At 42.0% G+C, this 26,587-nt stretch overlaps 1 protein-coding gene across 1 annotated transcript in view; it reads left to right on the forward strand.

The window, feature by feature from the left end:
* LOC140348520 (voltage-dependent calcium channel subunit alpha-2/delta-1-like) overlaps window positions 1–25,539 on the forward strand; it is an 85,891-nt gene extending 60,352 nt beyond the window's left edge. Inside the window, exons 21-31 of the mRNA XM_072434452.1 lie at window positions 997–1,086; window positions 1,189–1,256; window positions 2,817–2,855; window positions 2,933–3,004; window positions 5,508–5,660; window positions 6,670–6,722; window positions 9,048–9,103; window positions 10,570–10,699; window positions 11,814–11,926; window positions 16,527–16,609; window positions 25,288–25,539. Of these exons, the coding sequence (XP_072290553.1) occupies window positions 997–1,086; window positions 1,189–1,256; window positions 2,817–2,855; window positions 2,933–3,004; window positions 5,508–5,660; window positions 6,670–6,722; window positions 9,048–9,103; window positions 10,570–10,699; window positions 11,814–11,926; window positions 16,527–16,609; window positions 25,288–25,398 (968 nt within the window). The 3' untranslated portion in view covers window positions 25,399–25,539. The remainder of the gene's footprint in view (window positions 1–996; window positions 1,087–1,188; window positions 1,257–2,816; window positions 2,856–2,932; window positions 3,005–5,507; window positions 5,661–6,669; window positions 6,723–9,047; window positions 9,104–10,569; window positions 10,700–11,813; window positions 11,927–16,526; window positions 16,610–25,287) is intronic.
* Window positions 25,540–26,587: the final 1,048 nt, after the last annotated feature.

Consider the following 26,587-nt stretch of genomic DNA (forward strand, 5'->3'; position numbering starts at 1 on the left):
CATCACAATTCACGTCCACTTCTTATAATTATATAGCAATGTTGTAGAAGGAAACTTAATATGACGAGCAGACATCAAAATATGTGCCTTTCATTAATCTCTGAATCCTTGAACGCTTGATTAGTAACAAAACGCGAAAACATGAATCTGATCTTATAGTATAAGACTTTACGAGTGTATCCGTGTGTTAAAGGCCTGGCTGTAATTGGACAAAGCCGGTATAATCCTCTCTGCTCTTGTGCATGTGTCGTGGTTTGGCAGAGCGCACATGCAGCTCAGACGTTCAGATCACAGACATAAACTCTGTTCTGTCCATGTCTAGGAAACGTCACATTGCCCAACGTTAATGTGGTGAGGTTATGACAGGCATGGCAGAGAGAGAGAGGGGAGAGGGGGAGAGAGAGAGGGAGGGGGAGAGAGGGAGAGAGAGAGAGGGAGAGGGAGAGAGAGAGAGAGAGAGAGAGAGAGAGAGAGAGAGAGAGAGAGAGAGAGAGAGAGAGAGAGAGAGAGAGAGAGAGAGAGAGAGAGAGAGAGAGAGAGAGAGAGAGAGAGAGAGAGACTTCAGCCATTGCAGATTTTCTAGTTTAATCTGTTGTCACTGTCGCCCTTCGAGGCAACTGCTGTTAAAAAAATAAATTGAATTGAATCACAATGCCTCTTAAAGTGTCCGAGTAGTAGTAAGGAGAGCTGCAAAGACGGGCAGAGGTAGTGGACGTGCTGGTGTGATCCGAAAAGCTCTGAACCAAGACGACTGGCGACTTGTGCCCTCCGACCCTACGCAGGACAGAACGGGCCGATGATGAACGTCCATAGTTTTTTTCGTGGTTGTTTTAAATGTTTTATTGTACATTGAATAGGTTTTCACGCAACGAATAAACAAAACAACATCTCTCTGTGTCTATATCTGTCTCTCTCCTCATATTCTCTCCATCATATCGCTACCTTCCTCCCTCTATTTCTCTCTCCCTCTCGCCCTCCCGTTGTCTTTCTCTGCAGCGGAGGGCCCGGAGCAGGTGATGGACACGGGCATCCTGGTGAGCAAAGCCGTGGTCCTCAGTGTGGACAAGGTCACCCTGAAACCAGCAGGTAAGGCTCGGGGCCCGACGGTGCTCCGGGACGCATCGGGAGTGATAAAAAATCCTGCATTTTTCATTGTGTCAGCTGACCCGCTCTGTTTGTGATCCTTAGTGGTGGGAGTCAAACTCAATGTCACATACTGGATGAACACTTTCATTAATGCTACTCTCAAAGTGAATGTAAGTGGTGTCTCCTGTCGTTCTGCATGCACCGTACACATTACACATAGCATTATGACCTGGTTAGTAGACACACAATGTGGCATTTCACTCTAAGAGTCATTCATAACATGTCTGAGGGCATCTGAGGGTTCCCCTGAAAGTCTTTGCTCAAGCAAGTACTTTCTGGTCCAAGCTTTGTAGGTGATCGCTGAATCACCTACAAGTAACCAGGTCATGGGACACAACCAGAGCAGAGCATGTGGTCTACAGAGCATCCTACAGGCTGGACATGGCTGTAACTAAGATGTTCTAACATTTCTATATAATGAACAGTTCTGTTTTGTGTTTTCCTCTGAACTCAAATAAGAGCTGTACCAATTTACGGTACAATAACTACACCTTAATAACCCTGAATAAAGCATGAACAAAGACTTAATTAATAGCAAGCACATTTATTTTATTATTAAGCACGGTGCGTGTTAATGAACACATGACACTTGCTATAAACACGCTGGAGTGGAGCCTGGGCTAATCCATCTCATAAACACACTCTTTCATACACCACATACTTGAACGCTAGAGACAAGGTGGGTGAAGTGTATTGCCCAAGGGCACAACAACAGTGTGCTCTACCCCCCTGTGGAAGCTGGCATTCCTGCAGTCCCATCCCTGCTTAGCTTCTGAGATCTGACGAGCTCAATCAGTGATAAGTTTATTATTGGTTCTTATATTAAATCAATAGTTTATTAAGAACCAATAAATCAATAGTTTATTAAGAACCAATAATTCTTAATAAACTATTGGTTTAATATGAAGTCTTCGTTTATCGTTTATTAAGGCTATTAAAGTGTAGCATTTGTTAAGTTTTTAATATTCAAATTATAATTTGTTGCTAACAGACAAGCTATATGTATATATATATATATATATATATATATATATATATATATATATATGGAGAGAGAGATACACACACACACTCACTCACACACACACACTCACACACACACGTATGTATGTACGTACATACATACATACATTTACATACATATATACAAATTTAAAAAAATCGCAGCCAGCCCACAGGATTCTGCCTTGGCCCTGTACCAGCCCGGAGTTTTTTGTCGTTTTTCCTGGCCAAGAAGGAGGATCTAAGGACAGAGGACTCTGGAACATCGTCTCCCGCCACCACAGACATTGCTTCATTTGTTTTTTACTGTGGCCCTTAGAGGCAACCGTTGTTGTGATTTTGGGTGTTAGAAAAATAAATTGAATTGAATTGATCACAGCTCACTTACTCACAGTTCAAACAGTCTACGTCTGGAAATTCCTACACTAAACTGAAGTTGTGCAATTTTTGCAAAAAACATAGTCCTGTCTATTTCCGTTTGGTCATTCGGAGGTCACGGTCTGAAAAGCTCAGTAAGAGAATAACATATAGTATGATCAATGTAAAAAATGGCTGATGCCCTGGCACACACCTTACCCTTCAGAGGCCAGGTCAGGACCACTCTGTACCTGCAGGTCATAATGTTATGGCTAATACACACGTCACTAGTGTACATTTGTTTTCTATAGTGCAAGGATGAAATCTGTGGCTGTCTTCGAAATGACAAGGTATGACCAATTACAACGTTGCTGTTGGTTCTTAAAAGATGAAACAAATACTTTGCTAATATGATTTTCTCTTGAAGCAAATCGACTGTGTGATTCTGGACGATGGTGGATTTCTGCTCATGTCCAATCAGGACGAGTACATTTCACTGGTGAGTTCGACCTTTGACTTCCTTTTTCAGTGAGTATTTCAGAAGATTTGTCATTCAAACAACAATAAAGCAGTTACTAAGTTTGGGAGACAGAAAAAAACAGAGGTTACAAAGTCCTTTACTAAGCCGCACTTGCCTACACATTTTGGCCCGGGACCCACTTCATTAGCACGCCCTGAAAAACACCTTGTTCTGCTTTGAGAGGTTTGACAAATTTGTAAAGTGCTATTCAATTGGATAAGGGGGTTTGACCTCCACTTTGCTCTCAAAACGGCATCAAATGTATAAAAACTGTACTCTTCTGTTTTGTTTGAAATTTTATAAATGAAAAAAAAAAATCAGCAGCAGACTCGTTCTAAGCATTTTAGCCTCAAATTGCATTTATTAAAACTATGTTCTTAGATACCGTAACCATGTTGGTGCAAACTAGCTTTTGATTATGTTCCCATTAGATGTCCAGTAGATAGAGGGTGAACACCAAATCTTGATCAGAATATTTTTTTACCATTGTTAGTGAACAAAATTCTTGCTTCAACAGTTAAATGCAACATAAAACAATGAATAATAATAATGGTAAAAAATATGTCTGTGGCTGCAGAGCCGTGGCGCGGTCAAATGGCCCAACAGTTTCAGGAACCGCGGCACTTCCATATAGCCTCACGGCTAACCCTAACCCTAACCCTGACCCTAACCTCAACCCTAACCCTGACCCTAACCTTAACCCTAACCCTGACCCTAACCTTAACCCTAACCTTAACCCTAACCGTAACCCGGCGCGTTCAAATAGCGCAGCAGTTTCAGGAGCCGCGGCACAAAATAACATGGCAGTTTCGGCCGCGCGCCGCGGCTCTGTAGACACTCCCAAAAAATATAGACTGTGCAAAAATAAGACCATGCAAAATAAATATATGTATATGTATAAAATATATATACACACATACTCACAAGCAAAACTTGCAGTTCAAATAGGTGAAGTAGCATTTATCAAAGTGACAGGTGTTTAAGAAGTGTTCATAAGTCCAACGGCAGAGGGAAAGAAACTGTTCTTGTGGCGGGAGATTCTGGTCTGGATGGACCATAGCCTCCTGCCTGAGGGGAGTGGCCTCCTGCCTGAGGGGAGTGGCCTCCTGCCTGAGGGGAGTGGCCTCCTACCTGAGGGGAGTGGCCTCCTGCCTGAGGGGAATGATGAGAAGGGGCTGTGATCCAACCTGCTCGTCCCAGAGCCCTGGAGACGTACAGGTCCTGCAGAGATGGAAGTCTGCAGCCGATCACCTTCTCAGCAGAGCTCACAATGCACTGTAGTCTCTGTTTGTCCCTGGCTGTGGCTCCAGCGTACCACACGGTGATGGAGGAGGTGAGGATGGACTCAATGATGGCCGTGTAGAGCTGCACCATCATCCCCGCCCTCAGCTTGGCTTTCCTCAGCTGCCACAGAAAGTACATCCTCTGCTGGGCCTTCCCGGTGAGGGAGCTGATGGTGGCTCCCCACTGGATGATGGTGGTACAGAGGAAGCTTAGGGAGTCCACGGTGGTGATGGGGGAGTCTGTCAGGGCGAAGGGGGCAGTAACTGAAGTCCACCATCATCTTCACTGTCTACAGAGTGTTGAGATCCAGGTTGTTGCCACAGCACCAGGACACCAGCTGGTCCTCCTCCTCCCGTAGCAGACGGGGGAACACCTCACTGGTGGAAAGCCATGTGTGGTTTTCAAAGTATACTTTATTTTCAGTTCATGAGATGCTTTAGCAAAGGCCAATGACAATACAAATATGTGTGGGCTGTGACTCATCAGGCCCATGCCGACTAAAGCAGGGGCCCAACATCTGTTCCAAACCATCTCAAAGATATTTTATGGAAGATTTTATAGAGATCCAATTTCACGTGTCCATTTTGTGATAAATGTCCATTGGAGCTGTGCAGCATAATGTCTTCACCATAAACGGCTGTGTCCTTTGATTTATATTGTAGGTTAGTTCATGTCTGTCAAATCTGCTGACAGCATGTATTTAATAACAGCCAAATGACATTTGGAAAAGCCCCTTTTCTCAAATGATTCTACTCCAGCCTGGACGCCTGGGGACTAGACCCTGATGGTATGAAGGAGGAGGAGGAGGAGGAGGAGGTGGGCAGGCTGGGGTTTTGCTGCAGTGGAGGAGATGGGTTATAGGAGTTTAACAACATGTAGCTTATAGTTGGTGTAAATAAGTACTTCTGAGCCATTCTGTGTGCAGTTTGTATGCTTTTCAACTGCAGAATTAACTAACGCTAAAAACATAGCAAACTGTTTTGTTCAGCTTGTTATAACATGTAAATTGATACATTTTTGATGTCATATTATGCAGATGTCAATATGACTGCATACCAAATACAAATACACACTCAAAATCAGTGCTGACAGTGCTATTCTTTTTGCTGTGTATTGCTTGGCCCATAAATTCGATCAGTTTACCAGCAAATGTCCCCATATGTTAAACTAGAGCAGTCTTCTTAACGTTGTGTCCCAGATCGGTCAGTTCTTTGGCGAGGTGGACCCTGTACTGATGATCAACCTGGTCAACCAGTCGCTGTACTCCTTCAACAAGACCTACGACTACCAGTCTGTGTGCGACCCCGAGGGAGAGAGCAAGGCTGCGGCCGGCCTGCGCTCTGTCCACGTGGTGAGAGAACCATCACGCGCCCGTCTGCTCCGTGCGATACCAGCGCCCCTTTAAAATGGGATATCTCTCAAGTCTCCATTACTGATGTTGCTCCTGCCATTCGAGTCTTTAGTGCTCTTGAGGTTTTTCCCACATAACCAAGTGTGAAATCCTGTAGCTGCCCATTTTAAAGCAGCACAGCATCCCGCCTCCTCTCTAAACTACGTCGGGATAGAGCAGGAGGAGGAGATATCAATAGACTACTGCTACAAAGACAACTTTTTATGTTTACACTTCACAAACGCTGGCCCCTAGTGGCCTCAATCAAGAATGAGGTTAAAGAGTTCTTGTAGACTGTAGATAATACACTCATTATGATGAATTATGTATTTTAATAACTGATTAATGTACCTGGTTAATGGCTCGATTATGAGTTGTTTCTGTGCAGTTTGTATTATATTGTTGTGTAAATGAATGAGGATCTCACCCGACCAATCAGTGGGTAGAAGTTATATATAGGGGATTGAATTTGAATCCAGTTAGATCAAAATCAGTCATTAAATGCAGTTTTGGAGTAAGTGTGCAGGCCTGTCTCTCTTTCTCTGGTAAGACGTGACCAGAAAGGAGGGTTTTGGCTGTAGGTGCACACCACGACACTACTGTAGACAATATCCCCAGCACTGTTTCAATACATGTAGTTAATTGAGTACAAAAGCTACTGATGGATTGGGTTTTTGTGACAAATAAAATATAGAATGCTTCAGCAACATTACTTTGCAAAATGTCCCATCCAGTACCGAACCAGAGTTAAATTAGGAATAAACAAAGACCAAACCAGGTCTAAACTAGTGCTAACCCAGATTTAAACCAGGGAACAAGAGGATCATTTGTTTCATATTTGTGAGATGGGTTGTGGTCCGTATTTAAATGAAGGTTCTGAGTATATTGAACAGCCCTGATCCACATGACTGAAGACACCTCCACACAAACGTCTGACTGTTCTGCCTGACCTCTTCCTCCCTCTCTGCAGCCTACGATAGCAGACCTGCTCAGTATCGGCTGGTGGGCCTCCACAGCGGCCTGGTGAGTCAAATAGTGGCATTTACTAGTACAGAGTCACATTTAGAATTACAAATGATCAATTTGGGAAGTGTACATATAAAAAGGACTTTTATGAGCTTTTAAACATGCTTTAACATTCTTCCCTCTTCAAAAACATACCTGGAGTTGTATTTATTGTCATTCACTCTTGTCTGGTGAATCCTGTTTAGTCAGTCCTCTCCATGACATTGAGACGTCGTAAGTCGAGCTGTCGGATCTTCTGCTGGATCAAAGGCCATAAATCATCAAACACTTGCCATCAAAATGAGTTCATAAAAACGTCATGCTTACATTAGCTTGTCGGGGGCAAGCTAGCTTTTGTTTATCTCCTTGTATTATTCCCTCTGCTTCCAGTAGGTGATAAGGGAACGCCTGCCTGACATAAAGTGTGTGCTTTCAGTTGATACACTATTTACACTTCTAAAGCAATGAAATGACAATGTAAAGGTGCAAAAGCATGTTTAAAGGAACAATACAATAAATCCACAATATATAATGTTGGAGAAGTTACTGTAATTATTCTGGGATTACTTTATTTGTAACATTGCACAAATGAATTGAATAGGGCTATGTGCTTTTACATTTTATAAACAAATGAGTTGTTTGAAGTGGCTCAGATGGCAGAACATCATCCAAGAAAATTGGCGTTTACCTGACGATCAAACTAAGGTATATTTAATCATATTTAGCATCATTGTTCACGCCCCAAAATTGACCAAACTAACAACCAATGCCTCTGACTGCAAACAAGGAGCTGGTGTTAGTGTCAGTGCCGTTAGCTCCCCCCTTCAGACAGATAAAGACAGAAAAAACTGAAGAAGCTACTAGGATGAGCGGCAAAACGTCTCCAGTCCAGTTGACAACAATAGCTTAGTTTAGTTGTAAATTCTTTTGTGTTTGGTCCCACTTTAAAGGTGTAATGGACGATTTTTTGACGATTTGAGAACTCAGGTGGAAGTGCGCATGCGCACTCCACCGTGACTGATACAACACACAAGTGCGTTTGTTTATTAGCACGATGGAACACATCGCATCTCTCGTCTCCCGTAGATTTTTGTCTCTTCTGAGCTCGAACTGTGTTTTTCTGTCTTAATTTTGTCCTGTACACTGAGGGAACTATATTATGATAGATCAATGCGCTTAAACACTGGGAAACGTGCTGCTCTCCTGGGCACAAGCCGACGCGGCTGCAGGTGAGCGGTAGGTGCGTTTTATGATTGATATGTGGCAGGACTAATCGGCAGTCCACGCCACGAGGAAATGAGACTCAGATTTTTGCCAAAAAATCGTCCATTCAACCTTTAATAGTAGAAAAGGGACAACTGACTAACTTCACAGAACTTATAATGATCCGATGAAATGCTACTATAAAGAAGTGTTCTTTATAATAGCATTTCATAGGATCGTTCATTCATTCATTTACATGTTTTATTGTTGAAAAATGTCTACACAATTGAATAATTTAAATGAAAAAAAATAAAAAAATAACAGAGAGTAAATGGACAATACAGCATAAGTCAAACTAATGACCATTATAAAAAGTCAAATTTACATGTTTCAGCTTTTACCCTCGTAATAGCAGTTACCGCATTAGAAAACGTAGCTTGAATTGTGTCTTTATTTATGCTAGTTTAAACGAGCACTCTATTCTGAATTTCCACTGTGATGTCATGGCTCCGAGATCTTCCATAAGTCCATAAATCAAACATGTCGGAGGAAAGCTAGCATTTGTTTCTCCTATTCCATTTGTAATTCCCTCTGTAGCCAGTAGATGGAGATCAAAAGTCAATTCGTAGTATGCAACATGAAGTATTGTTTTTGTTTTTTTGTAAAATAAGAGCAAAATAAAGGTACTCAAGCATGTTTAGAGGCCAAAACAATTCAAATAGTGCATAATAATTGTACTTTAAATGTATCCAGCATCGTATAAACCGAAGCTCAAACTTTTCCTACTGGTTTCTTGATCAAAAACACCCTCATTCCACTTTAGGTTATTTCAGTGACTCAAACAGCTTCATTTTCAGCACTACACCTTTAATATTGTTTTTTCCGCGTAAACTCTCTGGCACGGGTCAGAGCAGGACACTTGTTAGCCTGTCCGGGGGTCACATGCGCTGGGTTTTTATGGGAGCGTGACTGATGGCTCCCTGGGCACTCACCGCGGCAGCAGCAGCGGCAGTGGCCCCGGCAGTGGCCCCGGCTCCGGAGCATTAGCAGCTGGGATTACATACTGTTATAGATGTTGTTGCGGCTGGAGCGAGAGCGACTGACTCATACGGAGTGACTCACTGTTTTCTTCCCATCCAGGTCAATACTGCAGCAGATCTTCTTTGGGCTCGTATTTCCCAATCTGTTAAGAGGAGGTGAGAAGATCAACAAAGATGATTAAGTTGGTGAAATGCTGGAGAGACTGTGTGATTGTTTTTCCCGGAATGTTCCACAGTATGGCATTTTGTTGTTGTTTTTTGCCTGGTGAATCAGTCCCTCCTACGTTCAGTTCAGATACAGGAGGGTCTGGAAAAGGGTGGAAAATTGTTCCGTGTTTGGAAAGAAAAATCGATGTTTCTTACTCAATTGATGTGGAATGCAGATTTTATTTTAATTTATTTAAATTTTTTACTTCTTTTGGAGAATTGTCTAGGTTTGAGTTTAGTTTGAGGTTTTTTTTAATTAACTTTTATTATGAGCTCAATCTATTTAAAGGCATACAATAGTTCCCAAATGTCAAAAATGAAGCATATCTTGTTTTTTGGTTGTTTTTGTTCTTGTTTTTGAAGCCTAAAGAGACTGTAGCAGACATAAGAGCACGAAAAGCTGAGAGGGAAAAGAACCACTGCTGATGATGACCATATAGCGTTTTATTTGCAATTAAAGAAGCATCAAATATTGGTTATAAGTTATTTACAACCATTAATTTGCCAAACGTTACAATCATGGGCTTAACTTTTACCATTTTGCTGTCAGCAGCCACATTTAAAAGCGTTATTTATATTTTCTCTGATAAATACATGAAAAAATAAAAGACTTCCCAGATACATTATATTATTCAAACCATAAACCCATAAAAACAGAACTTATTTTACCTACACACACTCGTATATTCTTCAATTCTCAGTGTGTTATTTTGTGTTTTTTACATATAAGGTGCTATGGATCTTTTGACACAAGCGGACCTTGCGTCTCTCCGATTGGTTACTCCACCTGTCAATCACGCCCATCAGAAATTGGGGGAACACGACGCGGTTTCAGACGTTAAAGTAAAAGGGTGTGGTCTTGACTGGCCAGGCAATGTTTTGTTTGGCTCAAAAATATGGGGTTAAATAACTGTATTACTGTACTGTGGAACATTCCAGGCAAAGCAACATCGTCACCATGGAGACAATAAGGGGGCGGACCCTTCTTCAAAAAAGTTACACAGTGCATCTTCAAACTTTTCACACATGGTTCTCATAATAACATCTCTGATTGGATGATATTGTCTATTGCATTGCAGTTGCTTCCTTATGGTTCTCATCCAACAACAAAAAAACTTTTAAAAATGTATATTGAATAGAGAAAATTGTGTGTTTAATTTTTTTTGAAATAGAATAAATTAATGAGGTGGTGACTCTTTAATGATACAATTACTATTGCATTAGTTGATAAATAAATAGCCTAATAAATACATTCATGTATCGATATTTTTTATCTACAACACTTCTCAAATTTGTTATCTTCAGAAAACCCAACCAAAAAGACTACTTAAACTGGTAGAAAATAGGAGAAATTGAATCCGAATTGCAGTTCATTTCATCCATATCTGTAGCTTTATGTCTCCGTGTGTTTTCAGTGGAATCTGCGGAGGAGGACATATCAGAGAACATGTTCAAGGAGAGCTGCATCACGGAGCAGACCCAGTACTTCTTCGACAATGACGAGAGGTCCTACTCCGGCCTACTGGACTGTGGTAACTGCTCCAGGTACTGCATACTCTGGAATTACTGTATCTCATAAATCTTCTGTTCTCGCTAACAAAGTGTGGATTATTATTGGCCATTTCCTCATGCAAAACATATTTGTTGATTTGTTTGACTCTCAGTTGTTTTGTTGATAGAAAAAAAAAGCGCTGTACCTGACTTTAAATGTCTTAAAACATGAAAAATAGAGCTAGTTGAGTTTGTAGCAGTCCACACGTATTTCTCACTTACCTAATGCATTCCAAGCGTCCTAGTTATCCACCACCATGTGCTTATAAGTGCTTTTCTCAACCAGAATAGAGGTTATTATGGCAAAGCTAACAAACATTAGCATGCCAACAACCATTAGCATGCTAACAGCATACGTCTTCCTACTACCGAGAATAAAACGCTCTATGATTAGATACAGACAACACACAGTGGTCTGATTCTGACCCAAAGATTTTTACCCTATATCTGTACGGCACTGTACTACTCACTTTTGCCAGCAGGGGGTGCAAACACTAATCCAAATAAACATACCAACACTGAACTTGACGTGTTTTGCCATACATACACTTTATTTAAGGTACACAATGGAAAAAATATCAGTTCAACGATTCCCAAAAAGTTGATACAAGTTTTTAGACCAATAAAGACCACTTCGTGCCCTGTTTTGGCAGTTTGATTGTCGGCAGCTGCTTTGGGAGAGTTGCGATCACACACAGATTACCTTGATGGGTCAGAGTGGAATTGCGCAGGAAAGCAATAAAGTTCTCTAACTCTTCCCCCCCTCGTCCTGTCCCTTTAAGCTAGAGGCTTCATTATGAACTAGGGGTAAAGCAGTTCATGGACCAGTGCACGCTTAGTTACCTCATCTCCATTTGGAGTCTCTCCGGGTTAAATACGCCATGGAGTGTTGCTTCTGTCATGGTGGTGGTCCTGTCAAAATGTGGACATGAGGACCTGTCAGCTCCAGCCTGAAGGGCCAATGTTTCCATTATTCAGGCGGTTTGAACTGCATTTTGAACACTTTCATCTTGAAGTGGACACATTATGTAAAATCTACTTTTCACCGGCTTTGAACCATGTTAAAAAGGCTCGGTTAATTCAACTTCAAACTGTGCGTGTTTTGCAGAATGTACCGAGCCGAGAAGCTGCCCAACACAAACCTGGTGTTCCTGATCACCGACGCCAAAACCACGTGTCTGTCTTGTGACCCCAGGCCGCTGCGCCAGGCCGAGCAGCCCTGTATCCTTCAGCCGCCCGGATGAAAGTCTACCTGCCCATACAGGAACTCCGCCCATCCGTACAGAAACTACACCTGCCCATACAGGAACTCCGCCCATCCGTACAGAAACTACACCTGCCCATACAGGAACTCTGCCCATCCGTACAGAAACTACACCTGCCCATACAGGAACTCTGCCCATCCATACAGAAACTACACCTGCCCATACAGGAACTCTGCCCATCCATACAGAAACTACACCTGCCCATACAGGAACTCTGCCCATCCATACAGAAACTACACCTGCCCATACAGGAACTCCGCCCATCCGTACAGAAACTACACCTGCCCATACAGGAACTCCGCCCATCCATACAGAAACTACACCTGCCCATACAGGAACTCCGCCCATCCATACAGAAACTACACCTGCCCATACAGGAACTCCGCCCATCCATACAGAAACTACACCTGCCCATACAGGAACTCTGCCCATCCATACAGAAACCCCGACTATTCATACAAAAACTCCGCCCATCCATACAGAAACTCCACCCGCTCATACAGAAACTCCGCCCATCCCTACAGAAACTCCACCCAGCCATACCAAAACTCCGCCAAACCATACAGAAACTCCTCCCATGCATGCGTAAACTCCACCCACCAATGCAAAGAGTCACTCCCATCTGTTCAAATCCGCTGCTCACCCGTACAAACCCCCCCTCATATGTACATAAACTCCGCCCCCAAAAGAAAAACACAACTGTACATAAACTCCGCCCCCAAAAGAAAAACACAACTGTACATAAACTCCGCCCCCACAAACAAAAACACAACTGTACATAAACTCCGCCCCCACAAACAAAAACACAACTGTACATAAACTCCGCCCCCAAAAGAAAAACACAACTGTACATAAACTCCGCCCCCACAAACAAAAACACAACCGTACATAAACTCCGCCCCCAAAAGAAAAACACAACTGTACATAAACTCCGCCCCCACAAACAAAAACACAACCGTACATAAACTCCGCCCCCAAAAGAAAAACACAACTGTACATAAACTCCACCCCCACAAACAAAAACACAACTGTACATAAACTCCGCCCCCAAAAGAAAAACACAACTGTACATAAACTCCGCCCCCACAAACAAAAACACAACTGTACATAAACTCCGCCCCCACAAACAAAAACACAACCGTACATAAACTCCGCCCCCCACAAACAAAAACACAACTGTACATAAACTCCGCCCCTCACAAACAAAAACACAACTGGACATAAACTCCGCCCCCACAAACAAAAACACAACTGTACATAAACTCCGCCCCCACAAACAAAAACACAACTGGACATAAACTCCGCCCCCACAAACAAAAACACAACTGTACATAAACTCCGCCCCCCACAAACAAAAACACAACTGTACATAAAATGAGTGTGTTGTAGTGGCTGCAAAAACAAAAACAAATACTCATACTTTATCTTGACATAATTTAAGATTACATTGTACATCTTGACATGATTGAGGAAAAAGCAGCTCATATTTAACTGTGAGTGGAACGAGAGATGACATTCAAACTGTGAGTGCTGCATAATCATGTAGGATTCAAATATATATGTAAAAAACAGACATAATAACATCTCAAATTCACAATTTGAAATGTTCACTGTTCTTGAAAGGTCAAAAGTTATTACAACTCAACATCTCATGCATATAAATCATCTCAGCGTTCTCCTGTGGAAATGACAACAATTCACATGTCATTTTCAACTGGACCAGACGTATTTACCCGATCCCCACAGCACCTGGAGGCAGCATAAATCTCTCCATCACTTTCCACAACAGCGCACGCTTAACCTCTGCGGTGGAGGCCAGGAGTCTGCAGCAGGTCCAGACCCAAAATGCTCTCTGGTGGACGGTTAACTCCAGGCGCAGTATATGAAAGCACAGATTACATTACAGGGGGATTGGGTTTCCTTGTTTTCATTCATGTCGGCCGCTCTCTGCCATAAGCCTGCATTGAAATTACAAGCAGGTGCGTGCGCTGTACATGTACCTTTATTGAGGCGTCCTGTTGCTCCGTAAATATGTCATCACCAGAGATTAGCGCTCGGTCAATCCAAGGATTTTGTAGCATTTGTACATTTATTAAAGTCTGAAGAAATGTGTTTTCAGTAGTTACAGCGCAGTTCACCCTCATTTGTACTCTGTTAACATCAACAACAGCGATAATGAGGATCATTCACGTCACAACGATGAACAAATAAATCAGGAGAAATGTAATGGTAATTTCGATTCAATATTTACCCCCAAAAAGTTTGTGTCACATAAACCTGACTTTATCCAGAGGAATTCTGAGCTGAATGAAAAATGTCACTGTTGTTTTGTAGTAGAAAAAACTTCAGTTGTAGTCATCTGGACTCATTTAGAAAAAATAGACGTTTCGACTCTCATCCAAGAGTCATTGTCAATAAAAGAATTTAGATCGAGAACTCCGATATTAATACTGTTCTGTGGTAAGACCCGCCCATTGGGAGGAGCCTTCCTGAAGTAGAAAGAGTTGTTTGTTTCAACAGAAACTCCCCCTTGTATCTACCGAGCTAGCCTATTCAGAATCTTAATGGGCTATTAGAATCCTCTTTGTCTTTGTGAGACCCTGGCTCAACCACCCTGAGTACCTGATTAGCATCTAAATACTTGTCCTGGTCCTCTACCTTTCCAGGGGTTCAGTATTCCATTATAGATACCAGGAAGATTGAATCTTAGCCCTCCATTTCTGTTTAAAGAAGGTCTTTCTTTTTTAACAAAAATAGCTTCCTTGACTCCTCTTTCAAACCATCTTGAGGGATTACACCGACACTGTTGTTTTGTGTTAGTCTCAATATTGCATTACCAAGCGATTAGATATACCGTATTTTCCGGACTATAAGTAGCACCTTTTTTCTTAGTTTCGGCCGGGTGCGATTTATACTTACATAAAATTATACTCCAGTGCAACTTATATGTTTTTTTCTTCTCTACTATGCATTTTTTGGCTGGTGCTACTTTTATTCCGGTGCGACTTATAGTCCAGAAAATACGGCATCTAGATATTTAAGAAAAAACACATTTAATGAAATACACCACCAAAAGCACCATGACAAGAGCATCTGCCTTTGGGCCATTAAGTCCTGCTCTAGTCCTGAAACAGCCTTAACCATAAGTCCATAAGTCCCATAAGTACTTTTTTACATTTTATTTGACCCAAATGTGTGCTGGACTGTTTAAAATGCTATTATAGAAAGAGAAAAATGTCATAAAAATTCCGTAATGGACACGACTGGATTCAAACGTAGACCATTTCACATTTCAATGATTAACCGACATCAGATATAAATGTTACAGGTTTAAATCACTTAATGACACAAAATAAGCACCTATTTTTAATTTCCAATGATGAAATATCAGTAAGTTTGCTTCTCTTTATTATATACTTAACATTTAGTCATTAGATGCAATAAGAAAAAAAAAACAATGGTAATGTCGAGAGTTCTCTATTGCCCAGTAAAAATGCTAAATCTCCTTTTACATATATATTAAAAATGTAATGTAAATGTATTTGAACAAGGCTCTTTACATGTTTTAAAGGGTCTGTAGTGCATGAACAAAAGACAAATCTAGGCGGTGCTCAAAGTCCCTTCTTCAGTTAAATATAAAAAAAGCACCTGCCAGTAGCTCCCATGTTGTTCACATTTACAGTGTTAAACATACCAAAATCATACCGTCCTGCCAGGCCTGCGGTCCCGATAGCCGCACTTAGCAAAACATTGCATCACCCTAAGCAGCATGAAGATGGATTTTAGTGAATTCCAGATGTCATAAAAGTCCAGATGTGAGGCGAGGTAGCATGTGGAGAGTCGAGTGGAGCTTCTTGAACCGCCATAAAATGCATCGTTTATGGAAGCAATAAGGAAGTCTGCCAATTTCATGATTTTATTCTGCAAAATGCTCGCAAAATGTCAACTTGTCAGGATTTCCTTTTTTTTGACGATATGAAACTCATTAGGGAAACAATCACATGGCAAAAAAAACATGTAAAATTGGATAATATAGTTATTCAAATACAGTTTTCTATTGCCATGTTTCCATTGGTTCGCTTGTATGGCCTGTGCTCATTGACGTCTGTGATCAGCCCTGACCAGACTCATAATGTAATAGAAGTCTCATCATACACACTTTTGTAAGCACTGAAAGTTGCCTAAACCATCTTAAACCACAAAAACATCGAGGAACAAAGTTAACGTTTAACCAGACAAAATGGTGCTTGAACCAGGACCAAACCAAAACTAAATTTGGACTAAACCAGGATCAAAGCAGGTTTTCAATTACCCATCACCACAAAAAACAGTCCGTGGAGTTAAATAACGTCAAATTCACCGTACACATGAAACATTGAGCTTCCGTATCCCAGTTTTCCCCTCTCTACCCTTCGGAGCACTCTAATCTCAAGGCTAATGCGGAGCCGGTGAACGATTCCATTATTGCTAAGAAACCTCGGCATCAGCACATCATTGAAATGTAGATCCTTAAATGTGCCACGCTGACTGTATTTTTCCTGAGCGCGAGGGTTCAGCTGAAGGTCCGGACCAGTGCGAGCTCGCCCAGAACCCCAGGTATCGCAAGGGCCCCGACGTTTGCTTCGACAACAACGAGAACGTGAGTCTAAAAAGCCCATGAAAACCATGAAATGTACAAAGGATATCATCAGCGTGAAGTATTTGGCTCGGAACAACTTCAGCTAACAATCACTGCAGTACTTTTTTATTCTCTCTCTCACAGTTGCTATGTTGTTTGGCTTCTTGTTTTGTTGGTCATAAATGAATAGTTTTATTGGGAAGGATAAAAAGCAGAGTGCAAACATGCATTTTGGAAGTTGTTTCCAATATTCAGTTTACTTTTTGAGATATTTGCGAGTGCTCATCAAGCACACAAAATCAACATACACACATTGAGCCAGCTTGAATATATTATTTAACGTATAATATATATGATGTTAAACAAATAAACTGGTCTATATTCATCCGACATGGCAAACAAAAGCAAATTAGAAAACATTTCACTGCCAAAGTCATTAGAATGGATAGTAATACAAAAAGTGCATTTCATATTTTCCGGAGTATAAGTCGCACCAGCCAAAAAATGCATAATATAGAAGAAAAAAAACGTATGAAATGCAGTTCCCAGTGTGAAAATAACAAATAATATCACATATAAGTCACTCCGCAGTATAAGTATAATTATAAATATAAGTATAAGTTGCACCCCGGCCAAAACTATGAAAAAACGCATAGTCCGGAAAATATGGTAATTTAAGTCACAGAAAGCAAAAAAATCATGTTGTTTGCAAAAAACAACATTAAAGTAACAGTACAGTACATCACTTTCTGGAGGTGGAACGTCCACTGCATCCATGGAGTCCATGGAAGTAGAATGTTACCACCATACTTTGAACAGTCCCTATGCATGTACTGCACTAATGCTACTTCAGGCTAATTATGATTCTGGTTTGTGGTGACGCAAGCCCGTTTTGTCAGTTTAACCACATTATTAATAAAAACATCCAAAAATATTTAAAAAAAAGTTGGTTTTAAGGTATTTTTTGGGGGTTAATAGACTACTGGGGCTTTATACATATCACTTTATAATGAATCCATCTTTATTACTTTATTAATGCTAATACACGTGTAGTTATTAAGTGTTACCAAAACGACATATTATCATAATAGATACATCTGTTACATCTTACTAAATGTTTCCCAACACAATAATTATAAAACCAATGAATTATGAATCATGTGTTAAGAAGATGGCATATTCCCCCTTTTTATTATTATTACTTATTTATTTATTTTTGATATTTTCAGAAAGTATTAAAAAAACACACACACAAAAAAACAGGACCAGAACATAAGGCAAGTAAAGGAGTAAAAATAGAAAATAAGGGCGTGGCATTGTTGAGTTTATTTTCCATTTGTAGTCTGAAAACCACATTCAAACACATACAAAACATAAAAACAACCTGATAAACACACAATGGACATTAAAAGTAACAAGAAACAGATAATTTCAGTTTCTTCTAATAACATATGAACACATGATCTATATTCTACTGCATTTCTTCTCCGGCCACAGTGCAGAATGCGCTCGGAAACATCTCCATTAGCGCCGCTTCAGTCTGTCACTCTCTCTCCGTCTGTTTCGTATCATCTCCCCCAAAAACCCGGCTGACGCTCCAACCTCATCCGCATGATGTATTCTTTTTTTCCTCCTCCATGTGTTTCGCCTGTTTGTTTCCGTTCCATCTGCTCCTCTTCTTTTGGGTGGCTGATCTTCTCCTTCAGGACGAGCCCCTGTGTCCCACCAGCAGAGGCGCTACATTCAGCTGCATGCCCCTCATCTGCTTTCTCATGTTTGGGTCAGTTGCTTTGCTTTATTTTACTAAAAACATTTTGCAGCATCACCATAACATGCATGCACACCTAAGCACATTTAAACTTCTAACACAGTTTTGGAGTATGTTGTAAATGTTAATAAGTGATCATTAGAGCAGAGACAATTTGGAAACATGTATCAAGATCATATGCAAATAATTCAAAACATTTACTCGACCTTGACAATACAAATCCAAACTGTATTCTTCTTGCTAAATGGTAAATCATGTGTTGTAAGTTTCTACATCTGCAGCTGAAAATGGAATCAAACCGACAACTTTTAAATCAGTCTGTGATCATCTACTGGGCTTGTCACACACGTCTGCCTCTGTGCTCCTCACACACGTCTGCCTCTATGCTCCTCACACGTCTGCCTCTGTGCCCCTCACACATGTCTGCCTCTATGCTCCTCACACGTCTGCCTCTGTGCCCCTCACACATGTCTGCCTCTGTGCTCCTCACACACGTCTGCCTCTGCGCCCCTCACACATGTCTGCCTCTGTGCTCCTCACACACGTCTGCCTCTGCGCCCCTCACACACGTCTGCCTCTATGCTCCTCACACGTCTGCCTCTGTGCCCCTCACACATGTCTGCCTCTGTGCTCCTCACACACGTCTGCCTCTGCGCCCCTCACACACGTCTGCCTCTGCGCCCCTCACACACGTCTGCCTCTATGCTCCTCACACGTCTGCCTCTGTGCCCCTCACACATGTCTGCCTCTGTGCTCCTCACACACGTCTGCCTCTGTGCCCCTCACACACGTCTGCCTCTGTGCTCCTCACACACGTCTGCCTCTATGCTCCTCACACGTCTGCCTCTGTGCCCCTCACACATGTCTGCCTCTGCGCCCCTCACACACGTCTGCCTCTATGCTCCTCACACGTCTGCCTCTGTGCCCCTCACACATGTCTGCCTCTGTGCTCCTCACACACGTCTGCCTCTGCGCCCCTCACACACGTCTGCCTCTATGCTCCTCACACGTCTGCCTCTGTGCCCCTCACACATGTCTGCCTGTGTGCCCCTCACACATGTCTGCCTCTGCGCCCCTCACACACGTCTGCCTCTATGCTCCTCACACGTCTGCCTCTGTGCCCCTCACACATGTCTGCCTCTGTGCCCCTCACACATGTCTGCCTCTGTGCTCCTCACACACGTCTGCCTCTGCGCCCCTCACACATGTCTGCCTCTGTGCCCCTCACACATGTCTGCCTCTGCGCCCCTCACACACGTCTGCCTCTGCGCCCCTCACACATGTCTGCCTCTGTGCCCCTCACACATGTCTGCCTCTGTGCCCCTTGCACACGTCTGCCTCTGTGCTCCTCACACACGTCTGCCTCTGTGCCCCTCACACATGTCTGCCTCTGTGCTCCTCACACACGTCTGCCTCTGCGCCCCTCACACATGTCTGCCTCTGTGCCCCTCACACATGTCTGCCTCTGTGCCCCTCACACATGTCTGCCTCTGTGCTCCTCACACACGTCTGCCTCTGCGCCCCTCACACACGTCTGCCTCTATGCTCCTCACACGTCTGCCTCTGTGCCCCTCACACATGTCTGCCTCTGTGCTCCTCACACACGTCTGCCTCTGTGCCCCTCACACATGTCTGCCTCTGTGCCCCTCACACACATCTGCCTCTGTGCCCCTCACACATGTCTGCCTCTGCGCCCCTCACACACGTCTGCCTCTGCGCCCCTCACACATGTCTGCCTCTGTGCCCCTCACACATGTCTGCCTCTGTGCCCCTTGCACACGTCTGCCTCTGTGCCCCTCACACATGTCTGCCTCTGTGCTCCTCACACACGTCTGCCTCTGTGCCCCTCACACATGTCTGCCTCTGCGCCCCTCACACATGTCTGCCTCTGTGCCCCTCACACATGTCTGCCTCTGCGCCCCTCACACACGTCTGCCTCTGCGCCCCTCACACATGTCTGCCTCTGTGCCCCTCACACATGTCTGCCTCTGCGCCCCTCACACACGTCTGCCTCTGCGCCCCTCACACATGTCTGCTTCTGTGCCCCTCACACATGTCTGCCTCTGTGCCCCTCGCACACGTCTGCCTCTGCGCCCCTTGCACACGTTTGCCTCTGCGCCCCTCGCACGTCTGCCTCTGCACCCCTCGCACGTTTGCCTCTGCACCCCTCGTCCCCTTTATCATGCTTTATAATATCTCAAGGCTGTGGAGCGTGGATACATGTTTTTATCTCCTAAGCGGGAAATGTTTGAGAAGCATGTGTTCAATTATGGAAGGAAAAAAGTACATATTTGAAAATCATGTTTTAAAAATAATACTTGTGATACAGTTTGCATTGACGCTTACTAAGATACTGAATGTAATTACAGTATGATTTGTGGGCCTCGCTCACAAAATAAATAATGCATCATTTACAATTGTTGAGGGAATTGTATCATGTGTTTAGGACAACGGAATCAGAAATGCACTGCTTTAATGCCTTTAAATTGTCAAACTCCTGTTGTATCTGAACTAATGCCAGTATGATATTGGGCCATGGACAATATGATTCTGCATGGTATATGTTGCAAATACTACAATAGTAGTCATTAGTAGTAACAAATTCTAAATAGCAAAAAGTAAATGAAAATGCTTCTATCTGTTAGAGTTGACATCACAATGCTGCTCATTTATGATCGCAAAATTTCTCATACACACTTGACATATATACGTGCTCTCTGTGAGAATAAAACCTATACCATTCACTTTATACGGTTTGTTACCTTTATTTAAAAGGTGAAAATTGCATAGGCTTTTGCATGGGTTTATAAGACATTTTGAATAAATAAGTGGAAGACCACTTGCTCCGCAGCCCTGTGTGTGGCGGTTATCCTACACCAGAGCCTTAGCTGCAGAAAGGTTGGCGTAAGGCTGCATTAGCATAAATATGCAGCTAAAGGGAGCTCGGGCTACAAACTAGCACCATCCCCAGCGCTAAAACTCCTAAAAGCTCTTCAAAACATCAGGCTAATGCATTCTGACATTCTGCACGTGGGGTTAGCGGGTAGCATTTTGTGTTGACATAGGGGAAATATACGACATGAATTGTTTTAATGGTCAACTTGGTTCTCAAGTTGTCAACACACATTTTGATTGGTTGCCATTTATTTTGATCCAGTCAGAATTGAAAAATGAAAACATACATTAGTGGCTCAGTCGGACCATGAATCATATCCACACTAGAGGAACCATATGTAGCTTGTGCGCTTACTGGTTTGAAAAAGAAACAAATCACATTTGAGCCTGTGTCCAACGCTTTAACCTGCAGATAGGGACACATCCAAGTGTTTCTCCTTCTCAGTGGCTCCACAGCCCATGGAACACGTGACTGCCGGGAATACTATGTGCTATCCTCACTGCGTTTACCCAAACACCAGGGAAACTGAGTAAGTCGCCTTGTCCAATTTAAATCGATTGTCCAAAGTGTATTTGATTGAGGAGCTGAGGATCGGTTCGGACCCGTATTCAGATCAGTCGGACTTGCAGCCGGATAAAGACCTGGAACTACTTTACAGGCTGTGGTGGACAGGGAGGTAACCATTACAACGTGGTGCAACTGAACTGCTGCGGCATCACTCAAGGAACTGGACATTCGCTGTCTGGACGTTTCTCAAATGTCAACCGCAAATGTACACTATTTCTTTCCTCAGGAGCTGCTCTGACTAAACTGACCCTGTATTGAGGACAATAGTTAGGCTTATTTTGTAGTATTATTCTAGGACTAAACAAAACAGTCAGAACAACGTATTTATTGTCTGATAAAAGCGTATAGTTTTGCATGTTACTAAGGGTATGCCGCTTGTTCAACACACTTGATCCTTTGTGGCTGCTCCTGTACTTTTGCAGTTTGAACCATACACACTCTTTAGTGTGGACAATTAAACTTATAATTGACTATAATATAATTTTATATTTTTTCTTCCTCCTGAACCCTCGCTCATGTTTCCTCTGTGGTTTCTTTGCCTTGTCTCCTGTGAGCTTTGTGATAAAATTGCAAAATTGAGCTTTTAACCCTGTTCTAACATCAATCTATCTTCAAAAGCATTCCTGGAGTAGCATTTAGCTTCATTAGCGCTAGTTTGAGGAATCCTGGTTAGAAAATCCTCACCCTTCCGACAGTCAATAACAGTCCATTCTGAATCCCCACGATAACTGACGTTTCTTCGATAACTGACGTAGCTCTGACGTGGCTCTGAGAATCGTTTTTCTGCTTTTCTATCATCGTCTTAAGTTCACTACAACTGTGTGCTGAGACCCGGATTTACCATGTCGCGTGTGTGGAGACATTTTTCCTACACTGTTGAGTGGTGGCGCCATCTACTGGCTGTGAGGAGAAATCATACAAGTTGGACTGTTGGAAATAGGCAGATATGCCAGTGTAAATTTCTTTATTCCTATAATTTACATATTTTCTCTAAAACATGAGATGCCAAACCAAAGTTACTCAAGAGCAAGTGTGGGCCAAAAGCAATAGAAATAAACCATTATATCTCCCTTTAAGACTTATTTGACAGCTGAACAATCAAGGTATTGAGGTGACGAGGAGAGGAAAGGAAGCGAGGATAGAGAATTGAGATGCAGCCTTACTCTCTTGCATGTAAACTCAAACTGGTCCGACCAGTTTGTTGAGAAAGAAGAATTGAGTCCGTTTTCAAGCGCGGTCTGATTTCTCTGTGCACTTAGATGTAGTGAGTGGGGCTGCAGTAACTGTAGTGGACACTGTTGTTGTGTCCCTGGGCAAGACACTTCACCCACCTTTCTTCCAATGTTGAAGTAGGTGTATGGATGAGAGTGTGTTTATGTGTCCTGTCCTGACCAAGTAAATAACAGATACATCAAAGAGTCTATTTAAATGCGCTTGAGAATCCTGCTGTTGAGCCTTATCCTAGGTATGACAGTAATCTGGATCTGTCTCAGAGGAACTAGGATACTCACCTCCCTGTGAACATGAGCAATCTGAATACTCTGGATATTTAGAGTGGTAAATATGGCAACTATGGCACAGATATGGCAAGGAGCTGAATACTTTGCTATCTTATATGGGTTTTTGGACTGTTACAAACATTTTTTTCTGCAGCGCTTAAGAACATTTTGAATGATTTTAATTCCATGGGTGTGCACCAGTCATATAAACCCATATACAATGTACTGTCCAAAGCAATAACGAAGACTCTAAATTTGTCGTCGCCTCTACACCCGACTTTGAACCGCTAATAGCACGTCCAAATATTTAGACCAGACAAAGTTATTGCCCTTTTGTGCGGCATACTCTTTTATTGTTTCTCGGACTCATAGATCATGCAACCTCTGAGTGTGTGTGTTTATATAGCGCTGGAGGAGGACTGGTGGAGTAAAAGAGGAGGACTTGGTCTGTCCAGGACGCTCCTCTCTATCAGGACAGTAAACAGAGGAAGCGCTGCACGGCTTTCCTGTCTTTTGAACCCAAAGGAATTCCACCTTTCTAATGTCCCGGTCCGTCGGCGTGCGTGGATATCCGGAAGACTCCCATAAAGTAGTCAAGGAGATTTCCACAAAGGCAAATGAGGACAGAATTGAGAAGGCCATTGGGTTTGTGCAGGGTCATAGAAAATATGCCATTACGTCAAGACACAGAGAAGGTGATTGCAGTACAGTGCATTATATTTCAACAAGGTGATCAACGTTCCCTTACAGAACTCTTACCTGGAAAGTCTTGGGGTACTTTTTTATGTTTTTTTTTGAGTAATTTTTTGACCCCTACTTTGTACTTCTACACGAATTCTGTGAAGTAACTGTACACTTAAGATATTCTCACAGATAACATGGATAAAATAAGCTGGCTCACCCCCCAATTGATCCGTGTAAGCCTCTGAACTGAGTTCTCCACATTATTGATCTAGTAAGGATAAAACGCGCTCAAACAAATACTTCAATCGAAATGACACAGTGGAACAAGACAAGAAATCAAACTGTTTAATCCAGTTGAGAGACAAGTATCTTTCCCTGCACAAATGCACAAACCTTTTCCCTCTGCACAAAATAGTTTGTATTTCTACTAAAATAGTCTGAAGTACGTAAATAGTCGTGGCTATGTTCGTTTTGGTTCATTTGGGAGCTTCACCTTTGCTTCTGGCCAAACCACACTCCGGTCCTGCCCCACCGGTGGTTCAGGCTCTGTCACAACAGCGAGAGTCAGGCCACGATTTGCGACCTCATAAATATCGTGAAAATTCATCTTGCTGCACAAGGTTTGGATAAATGGTCTTGCCCAAGGACACGATTGATGCAGGTGGAAGAAAACCTAACCACAAAATTTCAATCAATATGAAAGGACATTTTAGGCTCAAGGATCACATGTTTCAGACATTTTAAACCTAAATATAACAGAATACAGGAGTTAGCATACATTTTTTTCATGGAATTAGAACTATTAAGTAAACTAGATGAGCTTTTGCCCTTGTTTACAGTATGGTTGCTAGGTAACAGTTATAGAATTACCTCTATCTATGTCACATCTGCTGCACATGTCCAACCGGAAAGACAATTAATTACCCATTGTTTTTTTAATATAATTGTGTAAACCACTGTATAATAACTACACAGTAATTAGCCCAAATAAAGCATGAACAAAAAACTAAGTTATAATGTCTACTAAGAATGATTCAGGCTTTGTAACTGCTTAATTAATGGGTTAGGGTGTACGTTCAGTGTCCTGGTCAGCTCCAGTGTGAAAATGAAGCATCCACCCATACATACCATCTGTGGCCCTTCTTTTGCTCATTGTGAGTTAAGACTTAGTTTGTGCTTTATTAAGGCTAATATAAGTGTAGTTATTATAAAGTGTATCTATATTTGTGCCTATATTTGTGTTGTATTTGCCTCTATTGAGTACTTCTGGGTTCTGTTCCTGCAGGAGGATGACTCTGACTGTGGGGGAGGGACCTATCTAAGCCCAGGCCTGGTACAGATCCTGGGGCTCCAAGTGCTGCTGCTGTGGCTTATCACATCGTCCCAGCGCTCATGACCCTTACACCCCCCGTACTCCACCACCACCCCGGCCCCTACAAGCCTCCCACTGCTCCCCGCCACATGCACCCGTCTCCCATGCACTGCAGATACAAACATGTACTGCAGATTTACAGGACACATACTCAGTTTTCATTTTTTTTTTCCTCTCCATTGCACATTAAATAATAACAAAAAAAAATATTTTAGCTTTGATATACATTTTGAAGTCAAATAATTAGTCAAATTAGTAGATTTACTACTTAACTACTCAAAACGACTTAACAATTTGCTATGTCAATTTCCTTTTAGGGAGTACAGCACCCTCATGTCTCCATGTCTGTTAGTGGTTTGCCTGGAATGTTCCAAAGTATGGCATTAATTGTGTTTATCTTGCTTTTTTTTTTTATGTATTCATTTCAGTTTACATAAAACAGAACTGAAACAAAACACAGAGACACACAGATTTGTCATCATCGTAAAAATGTAGTCCTGTGTAATTGTCCCATTTGTTCCAAAGTCTATAAAAATAAAATCAAGTCTAAATGAAATTCAGTTTTGGTTTTTCGTGCTCAAAAAGACCTAAAAGAAAGTGTGTTGCCTCTCAGCAGATCTTACCTGTAACTAGTATTTATTATGTTATTTATTTGCTTGTTTCAATGAACAAGTTTAATGCCGTACTGTGAAACTTTTCAGACAAAGCAATAAGATCTCCATGGAGCCAAGTTGCATGCACCTTTACAGACCACATATTATGCAAAATTGACTTTTTACAGCTTTTAACTATGTTGTTAAATGCTCAAATGTTTAAATGTTCCCTCTTCAAAAACATGTCTGCCGTCAAACAGCGCTTGTTACAACAGCGTTTTTACATTATGGTTAATTAATTAATTATTAAGTGTAAAAAACAAATCCTAATGAGGGAACGCATAGTTCTTAGAAAGTAAAGTGCACTTTTCAGTACATACATTTTAAGCTCTAAAATATAGGATGTAAAGTTACTCAAACATGTTTAAAAGCTGCTAACAATACAAATAGTGCATAAAAAAGGACACATATTATGTGTCCTTTTAAAGCAAGAGAAATATTTGGAATTCTAGTCATTTTACCTCTTATGTTTGTTTGGCAGAGAATGCAAATTACACCATCTCATTTCACATTGGACCTTAACACACTCCACCACTTACCATTTGGACACATATATGCAG

This window comes from Eucyclogobius newberryi, unplaced genomic scaffold, assembly GCF_026437365.1.
Source record: "Eucyclogobius newberryi isolate DKJ021-1_F unplaced genomic scaffold, fEucNew1.0.hap1 SCAF_7, whole genome shotgun sequence".
NCBI lineage: Eukaryota > Metazoa > Chordata > Actinopteri > Gobiiformes > Gobiidae > Eucyclogobius > Eucyclogobius newberryi.